Raw genomic sequence first — 16,798 nt, 5'->3', positions numbered from 1 at the left:
TTCTTCTTGAGCCACTCCTTTGTTGCCTTGGCCGTGTGTTTTGGGTCATTGTCATGCTGGAATACCCATCCACGACCCATTTTCAATGCCCTGGCTAAGGTTCTCAGCCAAGATTTGATGGTACATGGGCCCGTCCATCGTCCCTTTGATGCGTTGAATTTGTCCAGTTCCTTAGCAGAAAAACATAAAAAAAACACAGAAATCATACAGGTAACAAAATGAGATTAGGAGCACTCCCTTTAAGAGTGTGCTCCTAATCTCAGCTCATTACCTGTATAAAAGACATCTGGGAGCCAGAAATCTTTCTGATTAAGAGGGGATGAAATGCTTATTTCCCTCATTAAAATGCAAATAAATGAATAACATGCATTTTTCTGGATTTTGTTATTCTGCCTCTCACTGTTCAAATAAACTTACCATTAAAATTATTAATGGTAATAATAATTTCTGATCATTTCTTTGTCAGTGGGCAAACATACAAATTCAGCAGGGGATCAAATACTTTTTTCCCTCACTGTAAACGAAAACTGGATCGCCAGCCAAGTGTTGAATAAGGCTGCTTTAAGTTTATAGTGTATTTACTGTATGATCGGAACAAATTTTGTAGTAGTTTAGATCATGACATTTTCCTAGTTTTGCCCACACATCAGAGTTGGAGCCTGTGTGCGTCCTTTTTTTGTCTGTTAAACAAATGTTGTGACAGGCCAAACAGTGTGAATATGATATTGTTACTTTTAAATGGACTGAACCTGTATGTATCTAAAAAGCTGAATATATGTTAAACTTGAACTTCACTATAGTTTGTAAATTTTAAACATGAACAATGAATGCAATATTAACCATAATGAAACCATAACCATACCTTCTATAAAAAATTTAGAATTTAGTGCAATATTCCATTTATTTTATTTTAAAACATGAATTACAATTTCACTTTAGGAATTCAGTTATTCAATATTTGGATAACAAAATCATAAAAAAAAATGGAATTCATTATCTGAATTCAAATTCAATTTCTATTAACACTAATATTGCTCCATTTACCAATGACTAACACTTTTTTTTATTATTTACTTTGAGTAATTCGGTTAGAATAAAATGATATAGCTCAATATAGCAATATAGCTCAATATGTTTATCATAAATGTACTGCTCATCTTTGCCAAGGGTTGCCACTGATTTGGGACTTGACTGCATATGTACAATGGATGTAAAAAGTCTACCCACCCCTGTTAAAATGCCAGGTTTTTGTGATGTAAAAGAATGAGACAAAGATAAATCATGTCAGATTTTTTTCCACTTTTAATGTAACCTATAATGTGAACAATTCAATTGAAAAACAAACTGAAATCTTTGAGGGGGAAAAATGAAAAATAAAAACCTTGCAATAACCTGGTTGCATAAGTGTGCACACACTCTTATAACTGGGGATGTGGATGTGTTCAGAATTAACCAATCATATTCAAACTCATTCATTACACACCTGCCATCATTTAAAGTGACTCTGATTAATCACAAATAAAGTTCAGCTGTTCTAGTAGGACCTTTTCTGACATTTTCTTAGTTGCATTTCAGAGCAAAAGCCATGGTCCGCAGAGAGCTTCCAAAGCATCAGAGGAATCTCACTGCTGAAAGATATCAGTCAGGAGAAGGGTGGAAAATAATTTCCAAAGCATTAGATATACCATGGAATACAGTGAAGACAGTCATCATCAAGTGGAGAAAATATGGCGCAACAGAGACATTACCAAGAACTGGACGTCCCTCCATAACTGATGAAAATATGAGAAGAAAACTGGTCAGGGAGACTTCCAAGATGCCAACAGCAACATTAAAGGAACTGCAGGTATTTCTGGCAAGTACTGGCTGTGTGCTACATGTGACAACAATCTCCCGTATTCTTCATATGAATGGGCTATGGGGTAGGGTGGCAAGACAGAATACTTGTCTTACAAAGAAAAACATCCAAGCCCGGCTGAAGTTTGCAAAAACCAACAAAGTCCCCCAAAAGCACGTGTGAAAATGTGTTATGGTCTGATGAAACCAAGGTTGAACTTTTTGGCCATAATTCCAAAAGGTATGTTTGGCGCATAAACACATCCCTGCACATCACCCAAAGAACACCATACCCACAGTAAAGCATGGTGGTGGCAGGATTATGCTTTTGGGCTGTTTTTCTTCAGCTGGAACCGGGGCCTTAGTCCGGGTGGAGGGAATTATGAACAGCTCCAAATACCACAGAATTTTACCACAAAACCTTAAGGCGTCTGTTAGAAAGATGAAGATGAAGAGGAAGTTCACCTTTCAGCACAACAACAACCCAAAGCCCACATCCAAATCCACAAAAGCATGGCTTCAGATGAACATTTTTGAATGGCCCAGCCAGAGCCCAGACCTGAATCCAATTGAACATCTGTGGGGTAATCTGAAGAGGGTTGTGCACAGCAGATGTCCTCGCAATTTTGCAAAGAATAGTGGGCAAATATTGCTACATTAAGATGTGCCATGCTAATTGACTCCAACCCAAAAAGACTGAGTGCTGTAATAAAATCAAAAGGTTCTTCAACAAAGTATTAGTTTAAGGGTGTGCACACTTTTGCAACCAGGTTATTGTGAGGATTTTTTTTTCCCTCAAAGATTTCACTTTGTTTTTCAATTGTATGTTTCACGTTATAGGTCACATTAAAGGTGCAAAACGTTCTGACATGACTTATCTTTGTCTCATTCTTTTACATCACAAGAACCTGGCATTTTAACAGGGGTGTGTAGACTTTTTATATCTACTGTAAATAGCATGTGATTGCATCGATTAATTGTAGTTTCATCTCTAAACCAGTCAAGTCTTTTGTGTTCTATGTTGCTGTGTCCTGCATGGACCAACCAATCACCCCTCATACAGTATCCTCATATTTAGACATTGAATCACACATAATTAACCAGCATATTGGAAATTAATTTCACATGAACTTTGTCATACATCCAGCCAAGATAACACACATACACATTACAAAAACTCATTATTTTAAACCAAAGGATCTTGTGAAATTGAAATTCAATCCTTTGTTTTTTAACGTTTCCATGGCGGCTGGCGTAGTAAAGGAATATGATAGCGTATTGGATGGTTTGGAAGAAGTGTGTGCTTTCTTCTGTTCTAGCACTAACTTTGCTGATTGATGGAGGAAATATTTACTTACTTTGACTGGATTTGTGCTGTTGTCCCACATATCTTAAAGGGATGGTTCAGGATTTTGGCAATGAGGCCATCTAAACCTCTCCAGAGTCAGATTAATTTGTGGCTAAATTCCCTGTCTCTGCTTGAAGAAAGAAGGAAATTGCTATCCAGCGTTTGTACAATTTCTAATGAGAAGGTTTCCAGTGTGCTGTATGTAGATACAAGTTCAACAGACTGGGAAGCTAGATAATCAACCTTGTTACCAAAATCCTTAAATCTCCCTTTAAGATGAATGCACCAAATAGCTGTGGATGAAAGTGTCTATGAAAAGGCTCAAATATTTTTTTTTTTAATGCAAAGCCTTATTTGGGGCACACAGTGATATGGCTGTAGTTAGCTGGTTATCAAAGAGCCCCGTTGTGTATTAAGTAGAGATCCCTAGGGAGGGATTTGAGCATAGATGTGCCAAGCATATTTCTGGGACAGCACACTGAGGAGATAACCTTCCTTTAGCAAGCAGCCATGCAGAAAATTATTCCCCCACCCTCCTCCTCTCTATGCTTTCAGTCAACATTAAAGACTGACAAAGATTTGCGTCATCGTCTCAAATTGACCACACATTTAATTGTGGGTTGTTAACCTGATTGCTGAAATCTGACAAAGATTGCTTTTACAGTTATATTGTATTTTGACTCCTAGAAATAGAGGCAAATCACGCTACAATGTAATTTGTTTCTATTTGTCTCTAATATTAGAGTATATTATTCACACCTTGCAGAGAATTACAAACTATTTGGACTTTGTGACTGACTGATCCTCATGACTTACTGATCAGTCTCAAGCCATTTCTAATTTGGACCAGCCTTGGTATAGCAGTACAAATGCAGTACATTCCCATTTAAATCATTTAGCATGCTCTTATCCAACACTTCCATTCACCCGACTTGGGACAAAAAACTAAATCCAGTGCTTTTTAGCTTTCTGTTCGATCAGTGTGTGGACAGTCATCAACCATGTCAGCTTTCCTATAAACTAGCACTACCTTATTCAAGTTTAAAACTTCCTGTATTATAAAATCCTGTAGTAAGAGGCAAGGAATGGCTATTCTGGGTAAAATATATTACCAAAATTGAGAGACCACTGCAAATTGAATGCTTCTGTTCCTCAATCAAAACTTTCCTTTTCAACTTTTCTGGGAAGGAAAGAAAAAGGTGCAGTGGTCTCTAAATTTTTTATATAAAATTGTAATTATATATTCACACATTGTCTAAATAGCTTAACTGTCCAAATAAATAAGTATGCATAAGTAATTACTGTATGTGAGTCTGATTACCTCAGTCCATCCTTGTGTCTGCATTTTCTTTTGACAGATTGAATTAGGACCAAAAGCCTTCACAAGGGCAGAATAACAAGTGTTAGAATTTGGATTACTTTTAGGTTTAGGGATTATGAGTTTGGGATAGGCTTTCAAGCTAGACTAGTTCAGGCATAAATGTAGGATATTGAGGATGAGGTTAGGATTAAAGGAACGTTTTTTTTTTTCTTGCCCCCTTAAGGATAGAAATACAAAGCTGTGTGTGTGTCTCTTTGGTGGTCTTCTTTATGCCAGGCAGATGTGCCTGATGTTTACTGCCACCGTCTGTCTACATCACTCTCCATCTCCAGTCCAGTTCCCATGGTCATTAACTGAAAAAGCTTTCAGATCTCAAGCAGGGAATGGATTAGAGTGGAGGACGAAGGCAGAAGCACAAACTAGCGAGAGAGGAGTGAGAGGAGATAGGAGAGTGAAAGTGTGGGTGATAGGAAGAAGCACGTGATGTCTCACAGTGGACATAAATATGATTGTCAGACACAGCTTTCATTATTCCGCATTCCTCAAGAAGATAAAGAGTTAACGTTAAACACAGATCTGAGCTCCGCAGTTGGCCCACCCTTCTTTGGGAAAGCTGATCCTTGATCTGTGCCTACGTGCCTATGGACTCTACCGATCATCAGGGAAGAGGAAAAACACAGCTACTTATTAACTACAAGCGCTAAAAGCAGTTAATGAGCAATTTCATGCTGTGACAGCAGTCCCATACCGTGCTTCTACATTTTGTCTTTGAGACAGCACAACTGCATGAACAAATGCCAGATCACCATCACGTTAAAGAATTGTATTCTATCAAGGCTGAGCGCCATGGTGTTAGATGAGTATACTGTATGTTGCCTGTTCGTTTACTAACAGCTCACGTTTCAGACCTGGCATTAGACATCAGTCAGGCTCTGCAAAACCGTTGAAATAATCTTACAAGGAAAAACTCACCTATCTTGCATGTCACACTCCAAACTCTCACATTCTAATGCCAAGAAACGCACTTGAATGAAAACAAATAGATTGACGCAATCTGTCATAGAACAATGTTAGACCACATCCGTCTAGTACTGAATAAAAGTCTCTCAGTTAATCTTGTGATAAAACAGTCTTCTCATTCTCTCATAATTTCTGACTGACAGGACGCTGGAAATATTGGCATAACATAATAACGGGTTAGAAAAGTGGCATCTTTATTATGCAATTCCTCTAAATGATGTAAAAAAGTACAACCCTGTTTCCAAAAAAGTTGGGATGCTGGGTAAATTGCAAATAAAAACAGAATGCAATGATGTGCAAATCCCTTATCCCTATATTTAATTGAAAATAGTACATACACAAAATATAAAATGTTTAGACTGAGAAATTGTTGCCAGCAACAGGTTTCAAAAACGTTGGGACAGGGGCATATTTACCACTGTGTAAAATCACCTCATCTATTAAAAACACTCTGTAAGAGTTTGGGAACTGAGGAGACCACTTGCTGTAATTTTGAAAGTTTTCCCATTTCCCATAGGATTTCAGCTGCTCAACAGTTCATGGTTTCCTTTGTCGTAGTTTTTGTTTCATAATGCGCCAAATGTTTTATATTTTTAAATCCATCTTATAAACACTTTTCAAAAGCCTATGACTGAATGTTTAAACCGAAGCACACTGTTAGCCTTACAGCTTCCTCATGGAATCTACTAGTTATGTTTTCATTTTGGTTTTATTCTATTTCTATTTTCTTATGTTTTATTATTATGATTTTTTATTGGTTTTATTCTAGTGCTTGTTTTTATTCTATTGTATTTTATATTTTTATTTTTAAAGCACATTGAATTGCTTCTATGTATGGATTCTGCTATATACTGTAAATAATTTGCTACGGAGCCATGCTGTTGTAATATGTGCAGAATGTGGTTTGGCATTGTCTTGCTGAAAAAAGCAAGGCCTTCCCTGAAAAAGACATCTGGATTGCAGCATATGTTGCTCAAAAATCTTTATATATTGTTCCGCATTAATGGTGCTTTCACCGATGTGCAAGTCACCCATGCCATGTGCACTAATGCACCCCCATACCATCACAGACGGCGGCTTTTGAACTGTGCGCCGATAACAAGCCAGATGGTCCCTCTCCTCTTTAGCCCGGAGGACGCAGCATCAATGATTCCCAAAAATAATTTAGAATTTTGATTTGTCAGAACACAGGACAGTTTTCCACTTTGCCTCAGTCCATCTTAAACGAGCCCGTTGCCCCTGTCCCAGGTTTTTTTAAACGTGTTGCTGGGATAAAATTCAAAGTGGGCATTTATTTTTCAAGGAACAAAACTCAGTTCAACATTAAATATGTTGTCTTTGTACAATTTTTTATTGAATATAGGGTGTAAATGATTTGCACATCATTGCATTCGGTTTTTATTTCCATTTTACTCAGTGTCTCAATGTTTTTGGAAAAAGGGTTGCATTAAAAATGATCTGCAGCTACAGACAGCATGACAGGGTTTTTGGGTCCGGATCCAACAGGGCAAATACAAAAATATAGTGTCTGCAAAATTATGTAAATGTAAAATATCTTAATGGGTAAATTTAAATAAAGACAACGACTGAATATAGTAGTGACCATGAGGATATACCAAAGGAGTTTAAAAGGATTTACACAGGTCATGTCAGGATTCACCAAATGACGTTGAATAATAAATGTAAGTCGAGGCAAAGAGACCAGACTCAGACATGAACATCATTTAACTCATGTTATTCAGTATCCACATTACAACATCCACATTGTTCAGCTAGTGACAACTTCTAATAACCTCAATATATTGTATATTTACTTTTGAAATACATTATACTAAGAGGCACTTCCAGCAATTCTGGCCATATAGGAGCTACAGTATAGTGTCTAAATTACAAAAAACAGTAAAAATAAATAAAGTTTATCTAAAAGACTTGTGGTCAATTTTATAGTTTTTTTGTATATCTGTACAGCATATATTTTTTACAAAATGGAACAATAAACCAGCAATAAAATTAAATATTTCACTTAACAAATACTGGTGAAATCACACACCTGTTCCCCTGCTACTATATCTATTGCTACATGTGTTAAGTGCAAGATACAAGAAAGAAGGAAAAAGTAATAATTTTTAAGTTTCTGAAGTGCCAGCTATAGATAAGGATAAAAAAGTCTCCTATGTCTTGTTTAAGAAGGTGTAAAGCTTGTTTGTTTCTCATTGTGGCTAGTGTGTGAGCAGATGATGGTTATGGTAATCACAAACCAACAAAAGGAGAGAGAAAGTTTGCATTCCAAATGGCACCCTATTTCCTACATTGTTCACTAATTTGACCTGAGACCTGTGAGCCCTGGTCGAAAGGGAGCGATTTCAGACGCTGATGAAAGGAATGGCACAGAGAGGCCTGCACATTAAACCTGGATATAACCCGAAAAAGCAACACAGGACAGGGTTGAACAATAAAGCACAAGACGAATAAGCAAGAGTAAGTAAGAAATGTGGCTTTCAGTGTCTGTTGCTGTTTGAACAACAGAAGCTTAAAGCATTCAATGCCAAATTGCCCACATTTGCTTTCAACTGAGTTGCTGCTGCCAATTTATAGAGAGGAATTACGGGAAGAGTAGTAGTCCTCGAAAGAAATATGTTAACAATAGCGTGTGATCAATAATCAGTTGTGTCAGTTACGAAATGCCAAGATGTTATTCAAGGTTGTATGGTACTGTTCTGAAGAGGATGTACAAGACAAACTTAGGAGTTTTGTTCAAATGAGATCCCCTAGACAACTGCACATGACTGAGATTGCACAAGGCAGTCTACAGTGGAATGGTGTCTGTATTGTGAATGCGTGCCTGCCTCTTGCATCTGATTGGCGGTCACATGAAGAACTGTGAATCTCCCACACATATGACGGCAACTCCAGCAACATATCTGACCTTTGCATGTTAGGATCATACACAGACTTTGGAACAAACAACAAAACAAGAATTCCCAAATATCAAAACAGAAACATCAATGTATCATGGATGTGTTTAAAATAAACACCCTCATACAAGAGAGATCAAATGAGAAAATACAGGACACAAATATAAAAGACAGGAAGAAGGAAGAAATGTTCTGGAGGTCAAACATTTTGAAGGTTTTTCTCTTTAGGCACTCAGAGTACTGTCAGCTCCTGCTGTCAAGCTGACACACCCCCACCCAGACACACAGACAGGACGTAATTTGAGACACAGTGAGAGTCACTTGAAGGCAAACCAATTACCCACTTTGACATGCAATGTCGTTCAGTCTGATGTCGTGCCTTCCTCCTGTCTTTCGGCAGCCCCCTGCCATCCATCTGTGGATGGTGTGTCAGAAATGCACAGTGCTGTTGTCGAGGATCAAATCCATCGTGTTAACACCATACAAAAAGAAACCAGTGTGCAACCATGGAGCCAAGGGAAAGGAGGGTGGCAAAGGAACCTTTTCCTGCTTTTGTCTTTTCATTAGAGGATGAATTATCGATTAATGACCCAGTATCTGAAAATGGCCCTGATCTTATTTCCCCTCACTGGGCAATCCATTTGTCCATAGGCCGATGGAACAGCATACAGTTCTGGATTCACTTATTTCACCATTCCCCCAGTTTGACCTCCGGTAGAGACTTGTGTAGAACCCAAGTGGCAAGGAAATGGATGTTTCTAGGAATCTGTGTAAAACCCTGTGACTAAGAATAGAGGTTGGTCAAGATTTAACAAGCCCGGCTAACTAAGAACACTACTCCAAAAGTGGTCCAAAATTACCGTTGGGGAAAGGACTGAATGGTTTTGTCTCTGGTTCGACTCTGGACAAGGAGGTTACCAAGAACAGTTACAGTGCAAGTCTGATCACATTGAGGAATTCGAGACTTTTCGTACATATTAGGGAGCGCAATATGGAGCTGTAATATGACATATATGATGTGTGCATAAGCTTAATAAGGTTGGCCAACAGATTACATGGAACAATACCCCTTGAATAAATGCTGCCATAAATCAAACATGGGTGCACAACCACACGCGAACTAGAACGCTTACAGAAAACACACAAACACATCATCATAAACTATTAGTACTGATTTTGCACACTCCAATGGACTGTTACATTCCATTTTCCCACACACTGAAACGGTAAAAGGCGTTATTCAGGTTGAGAGAAGGATTCAGAAGATGTATGTTGTCTACTTGCAATGTCTAATATCTCTATCAGTAAAAATGGGCCAATAACTATTACAACAATTCATTCAACTGCCTAGCCACAAGCACATCACAAGATATTCCTATAATGTCAGCTACAACACACACAGCCAATGTTAGATAATGACCATTAATATATCACACAACAAAGAGGTTGGTGTCTGAGGAAAAGCTGTGCATGCTTTGGATGAAATTCAAGAAATGTGCTGCTTAAACTTGAGATTCACAACATTACACAACATGATGTTTCCCTGGAAGACCAACTTTAGCACTCCAAACTTAGAATATGTCAGTATTGCTTTAAACCTGTCATGACTACAAATCCTTTTTCCTGATAATAATAATGGCTAAAATGAAACAGTCACGATTAGAATCTCAGAGAAGATTCAGACAGACAGATGGAGACATTCTCTCAGGGACCTTCAGTGAACAGAAAAGAGACCTACTGACCAACCTCAGAAACCCTTGAACACAACTTTATACACCCCTTGATATTCCTTTCCCTCTCATTCTCTTTCTTCTTCTCTGCCCTTCCCTCTCATCTGCTTCGCTGTCTGTCATCAGTTCCTTCCAACCCTCCCTCCGTTCTTCTCTCATCACCACCAATTTCACACACTGTCCTTTCACATCAAAGAGAGTGTCAGGTAGTCCAGAGGTTAGAGTGTTAGGGCAGTAACCAAAAGAGTTTGAGTTCAACTCCCCAAGCAGAAAAAATATGAATAGAAAAAATAAGCTGTTGACCTGTCTTCAAGGCATTTAAACCTGAAATTGCTCCCAGATTCACCATCCCTGGCTTTGACCCCACTCTCAGAGTTGGGATATGTAATGAGAGAGGAAAAAAAATTTCATTATAAACTGACCAACTTGTATGTGTGGGTTACCTTGATCAAATGAGGATGTGGAGCATAGGATGGATCAATGTTCTGACTGGCATGTTGCCTGGATGGCCTGCTTTCTATACCTTTTGAACCAGGGGTCAAAGTAGTGCACCATGTGGGGAGTAGGATTCATTTGAGCCACACTCCACACTCCTCTGCTTAGTCATGGCATGAAAGTAACCCTGGGCTAGAAGACGGATGACCGCTGATCTCATCAGTTTCCTTGGTTAAATCGCTTACGCCTACATTTTGAATGCTGCAACGATCAGAATGGTGGCATTCCTCAGAACATTGTCAGCGAACCTACTGCATGTGAAACAGGCAATCAGAAGGCGTGGCACCATGGCACGCTCTCTGTGATGTTATGTGGAGGATACTGAAGCCTTGTTGTCTTGGATAAACCTCCAGTTTCCTCCACGCCACATCTTCCCCAAGGCTCACCAGCCATGCAACACTCAGCAATGCACTTTCTTTGATCACATGACTAGCTGAATACTACTGAAGCCCCAGGGCAGTAACATTTAAACTTTTCTTAGCCTGACAGTGAAATAAAAAAAATTCTCAGAGCATATCTGTAGAAATCAATAATAAATGCCAGAATACAACTCTAACCCTGGCTCTTGGAAAGAACTTGGTGAGAAAGCAAACTACAGGGAATAAGGCTTACTGAAGACACTGAAAGGTAATCTGTGGCTTAGTGAATTTCACTCTGGTCACTGAATTCCCAGTGAGGGTACTGGGCGGTTGAGAAGATCAAACTGTGAGAGAGGACAGATAGACGAGACATCAGTGAGTAATTCATTTCTCAACAAACTGCGCAATTTGCCTACAGGAGATCAATCATTGTACAATTGTGGCCAAAAGTATTGATTCCCATGCATTTTCTTCACTTTCTTCAAGTAACTCACATGGTCTCAAATACTGCAAGTAACTAATTTGCACTCAATACTACAGAACCTTTGTTTTAAATTCAGAACCTAATATATTCTTTTAAATCAGAAAGTAAACCGAAACGGCATTGATACAATTATTGAGACCCTAGACCCATTTACTGGTGGCACTTGATCAAATCGGCTTGACATTGTGCTCCAAATTGCCTTGGTATTCTCCTGATATCATGATGCCATTCACAAGTACAAGGCGCCCAGTACCAGAGGCAGCAAAGCAACTCCAAAACATCAATGAACCTACTCCATGTTTGACTGTAGGGAAGGTGTTCTTATCTTTGAAGGCTTTGTTTTGTTTTCTGTAAACCGAGATTATGTGCTTTCACAAAAAGCTCAAATTTGGTATTTTCTGTCCAAAGGAGATTGTCCCAGATGTATTGTTGCATGTTCAGGTCCTTTTTGCAAATTGCAGTCAGGTTTTCTCATGTCCCTCTCAGCAGTGGGTCTCTTACCATATAACTCCATTTCACTGATTTGGCGATGGATGATGCGAATTGTACCTATTGTCTAAAGGTCAGCATGAATCTGTGTTGCAGTCGATTGAGGTGCTTTCTCCACCATTTAAACAATCCTTGCACAGGTTTTATTTTATATACATTTGTGATAAGATTAAATATGGTGGAGACAGGAGCATCAAGTTTTCTGGAGATGTCTGGAGATGTTTCGATCTTGACTTTGACAATTCTCTCTAGTTCCTTTCTCTATAAAACTGAACGAGTGACTTTCAACTCACCACAGGGTTAAGGCTAGATCAGTTCCAATGTAAAGGAGAACTGACTGAATGAAATCTAATTATTTCAAACTACTTCTAGGAGACGCCAATGATATCGTCTTTGCCATTTTAACATTTCTACATGGAATTAGCTTTCTTTGTATATCTTTTTGTTTTTAACTGCAAACCAAAGAAATACATAACGGATACCATAATAGTTTCATACATCAACAGTTTTCTTGAATAAATGGTGCATTATTTAAATAAAGTGAAAGGGTTCCAATACTTCCAACCAAGATTATATCAAAGAGTTCTATTAAGGAGTTTGCCAGAAATTGCAATTTTTTCTAAAGTTTTTTCAATATCATTATCAAACAGATTAATGTAAATGTGAATGTTCCTGGCACTACAGGTACATGTTCATCACCTTGGTCAAGGCATTAAAGGGAGAACAATGTTGCACTTTTAAAGCATCTTACATTAGAATATGTAATTGGATTTATGAATAAAAATAAAACACTTCTATAAGAAACTAGGTGACTCAGAATCAATGAGATTCCCGTGCAGAAAACCAAGATGCAGTGTACATGAAATAAGAAGTGTAACAAACGTCCCACACCATATTTACAACACAAAACCTCCCACTAAGAAGGAAATTCTGTTTTGGTCAATGTTAAAGATAAGAGAGTCACACAACCGATGAGAAAATCAATGAAAGAATCACTTGGTGTTGGTTGAATGGCCCTATGTGGATGGATCTATGTTTTCAATGTCTGTGTTCCTAAATGCTGTGGAACTGCGTGGGAGTGGGTGGAAAAGTAATGATGGAAAAAAACTAAAGTGTGTGAAAGAAGGAAAAAAAGAAAGAGAGAGGGAGAGAAGTTGGTGTATTTGAAACGATGAGGTGAAAAATGTACAGAAATACTGCGTGTCGTATGTTGTTTTTTCCTTGAGTAAGTATAAAGCTTTTTCAAAGCCACAGTTCTTTGTTAGACTTCCTACTCTCTCTTCCCGAGCTAGCTAGCTATGCTTCTGAGAGGTTGGCGTGTGTGTGTGTGTGTGTGTGTCCGTGCGTTTGAGCACACCCTTTACAAACAGTTGAGTCCTCCTTCCCAGTCCTCAGTCTTCTCCTCACTCCTACAGGACCAGCACTCAGTTGACACAGCATTTTCCTTCCATTTCATTGTCTGCACTGACTGGTAAAGAGTGTGCTGCACCTCACCCTGGTCCCATGAGGGCGTAACAGTTGGATGCCGGCTGTGTCTCAAAGCTGGCAGTGTGTTATATGTATTGCGGTGTGGGCACCTCGTTGGGGAGAGGGGTTTGTGTAAAGTGGAAACCTGATCCAATATAATACCTATGTAAAATCCTAAATCCCAACCCCACCTCATCCTCAGTTACGCTCTTACGCTGGCATTGGTTGTAATCCCTTTCACCCTATTTTTTTTTATTTTAGGCACATGTTACCCCAACCCTCTACAGTGTTCTGTCTAAGTGATGTGCTGGCAACCAATCAGGGTTGTGTTTTAGAAAACACCCTAATCTCTGTATAGTGCACAACTTTTGGAGATAATGCTCTAGAGAGAGAATAGGATATCATTTCAGACATGACCCCGAAGTCTAGTTTAGATTAGTGTTCAGTTTCCTGATCTTCAAAGTTCACTCTGGCTCCTCCCTTTCCTCAGCAGTCTGCAACTGTTTGCCCACTTCCTCCGCAAGCCCCGCCTCCTCCCCTTCCATCTGTTCTCCCTGGCCATCTATTGGCTCCTCCTTGCTGGCTGGCTCTTCCTCCTCGTGGATGGACGCAATCGGCTCAGCGGGGTTGCTGAGGCAGTCAGGCTCTTCCCTGTCGAGCGTCTCCAGGTTTTCCGAAGCGATGACTCTTTTCCACATCTCATGGTTGTCCAGCAGATGCTGGGTAATGGGACAGAAGACTCTCCTCCTGCACTTCTTAGGCTTCACCACATGCTTCTCTGTACAGTAGAAGAAAACAATGACTCAACACAAAACCAACTATATCGATCTCCTTATATTCAAAATACAAACGCTTGACAAAATGACCTCTGTACAGGGACTCCCACAATAAATGATGAAGACTAAATACACAGAAAATAGATCAGAGTAAACCAGGTTTCTGAATCTCCAAGTTATTACAAACCCTGTAGTTTGGAACACACATGCTGACTGGCTAAAACATCACTTCTGATATCTTTATAAATATTGTCAATTATGCACATGGGAATGGAATATGCCTGGATAAAGCACTTGGCCATGGTTTAATGGCAATATTCCACTGACCTCTGTGATGCTAAATTGCTATAATAAATCAGTTATCACAGGTGTGCAATATACCACAGGTACGCTGTAAAAACACTAGTTTTTTCACTCTTTAACCTTGTTGATGGCAAGGTTATCGAAGCATTAATGTTCCTTTGATGTTTGCGGTAGTGGAGCAACTGTACATGAGAGAGCGTGGTAAACAACGTTTAAACATATTTTTTATACACCTTTTTCTTTCCTTTCTAAAAAAGTCGAAAAGGAAGGTTTTGAGTGAGGAACAGAAGGGTTAAAATGAAGAGAACACTGCAAATTGAACATTTCTGTTCCTCACTCAAAACTCTCCTTTTCAACTTTTTTGGAAAGGAAAGAAAAAGGTGCAGTGGTCTCTTAATTTTTTCTTTGAGCTGTATATAGTTATATTCTTACAGAACAGATAATTTGAACTGCAAGAAGATGATAATTACGGTAATACAATCTAACAAAATTTGCCTCAGAGTAACATTTTGTGGCAGATCATTCCATGACAACGTCCCCCACCACATTGCTATTCAAAATCTAGACAATGAATGAAATGTTTGAGAGGCAGAACCTGCAAACCAACTGCTTGGTTAGAATTAAGGGGAAATAATGCCTTGATGCTTTTTACAGAGGTGACAAAGTTTATGATTGGCGTAAGCTAGGCTTATTAGACAGTGGGTACGCAGGGATTTCTCATGTAAACAAACATCTGAATTGGCATCCCGGGATAACCCATGTTAAACATTTTTTTTTTACCATGGCTTAGAGCCCATTTCAACCACTAACAATGCTTAATTTGACCAACCCGTTGTAGAAATGGCCAACATACCACAACTGAGAGCTGTATCCATACACTTCTCTTATCGTCTTATCTTCTATATTGTCAATTTGTACTAAAACAAAAACTCAATATCTTGGCCATTTATGGGTGAGTTTTGATATAAGTGAGTTTCTGTTAACTCGGTTAAAGTTGCACATCGAAATGCTTTTTTGGGAACTCTTACGGGAACTCTCCGAGCTAGTTGAAGAATCTTCCTCTGCAGTATCCTCGTCTTCCTCCTCTGTCTCTTGTTCCTCCACTTCCTCCTCGTCTTCCTCCTTCCTCCGGGCATCCTCTGGGTCGACCCAATTCCCAGGCATAAGGGCTGCAGAGTCGTAGGACGAACAAAGCGGACCCACAATGTGCGTGATGAAGGACTCCTGGAGTTTGGCGAGCTGTGGCGCAGAGCGGTCCATGAAGGGGCTGATGGGGAGGCCCAGACTCAACTCCTCATCACCCTGCAGAGACCATCATGGGCAAACACAACAGCAGATTTTATGTAAATGTCTGAAACAAGCCCCCAACACAAACAAAGGATGTTTTGTCTTACTTGAACTAAAAGAGTATTTTCCTACTAGCACTGACTTTGATGATACTCCTGATTACAAATTCTTATTATTAATAAATACAATGTCTGTAACGTGTTTGCCTCACCCATTTAGAGATGAATACGTTAACTCTAAGTTGCTATCAATAAATCACAGAAATATACACTCACCTAAAGGATTATTAGGAACACCATACTAATACTGTGTTTGACCCCCTTTTGCCTTCAGAACTGCCTTAATTCTACGTGGCATTGATGCTGAAAGCATTCTTTAGAAATGTTGGCCCATATTGAAAGGATAGCATCTTGCAGTTGATGGAGACTTGTGGGATCCACATCCAGGGCACGAAGCTCCCGTTCCACCACATCCCAAAGATGCTCTATTGGGTTGAGATCTGGTGACTGTGGGGGCCATTTCAGTACAGTGAACTCATTGTCATGTTCAAGAAAACAATTTGAAATGATTCGAGCTTTGTGACATGGTGAATTATCCTGCTGGAAGTAGCCATCAGAGGATGGGCACATGGTGGTCATAAAGGGGTGGACATGGTCAGAAACAATGCTCAGGTAGGCCATGGCATTTAAACGATGCCCAATTGGCACTAAGGGGCCTAAAGTGTGCCAAGAAAACATCCCCCACACCATTACACCACCACCACCAGCATGCACAGTGGTAACAAGGCATGATGGATCCATGTTCTCATTCTGTTTACGCCAAATTCTGACTCTACCATCTGAATGTCTCAACAGAAATCGAGACTCATCAGACCAGGCAACATTCTTCCAGTCTTCAACTGTCCAATTTTGGTGAGCTCGTGCAAATTGTAGCCTCTTTTTCCTTTTTGTAGTGGAGATGAGTGGTAC

The 16,798-nt window shown here is 39.3% G+C and overlaps 1 protein-coding gene across 1 annotated transcript in view; it reads right to left on the bottom strand.

The window, feature by feature from the left end:
* Positions 1-7,241: 7,241 nt before the first annotated feature.
* Positions 7,242-16,798, bottom strand: part of pde3a (phosphodiesterase 3A, cGMP-inhibited) — a 91,418-nt gene continuing 81,861 nt past the window's right edge. The window contains exons 14-15 of the mRNA XM_010899639.3: positions 15,572-15,845; positions 7,242-14,242 (exon numbers count right to left, since the gene is read on the bottom strand). Coding sequence (XP_010897941.2) covers positions 13,929-14,242; positions 15,572-15,845 — 588 coding nt within the window. The 3' untranslated portion in view covers positions 7,242-13,928. The remainder of the gene's footprint in view (positions 14,243-15,571; positions 15,846-16,798) is intronic.

This window comes from Esox lucius, chromosome 23, assembly GCF_011004845.1.
Source record: "Esox lucius isolate fEsoLuc1 chromosome 23, fEsoLuc1.pri, whole genome shotgun sequence".
Classification (NCBI taxonomy): domain Eukaryota; kingdom Metazoa; phylum Chordata; class Actinopteri; order Esociformes; family Esocidae; genus Esox; species Esox lucius.
The sequence above is the reverse complement of the archived record's forward strand: the minus strand, read 5'-3'. Positions and strand labels throughout refer to the sequence as shown.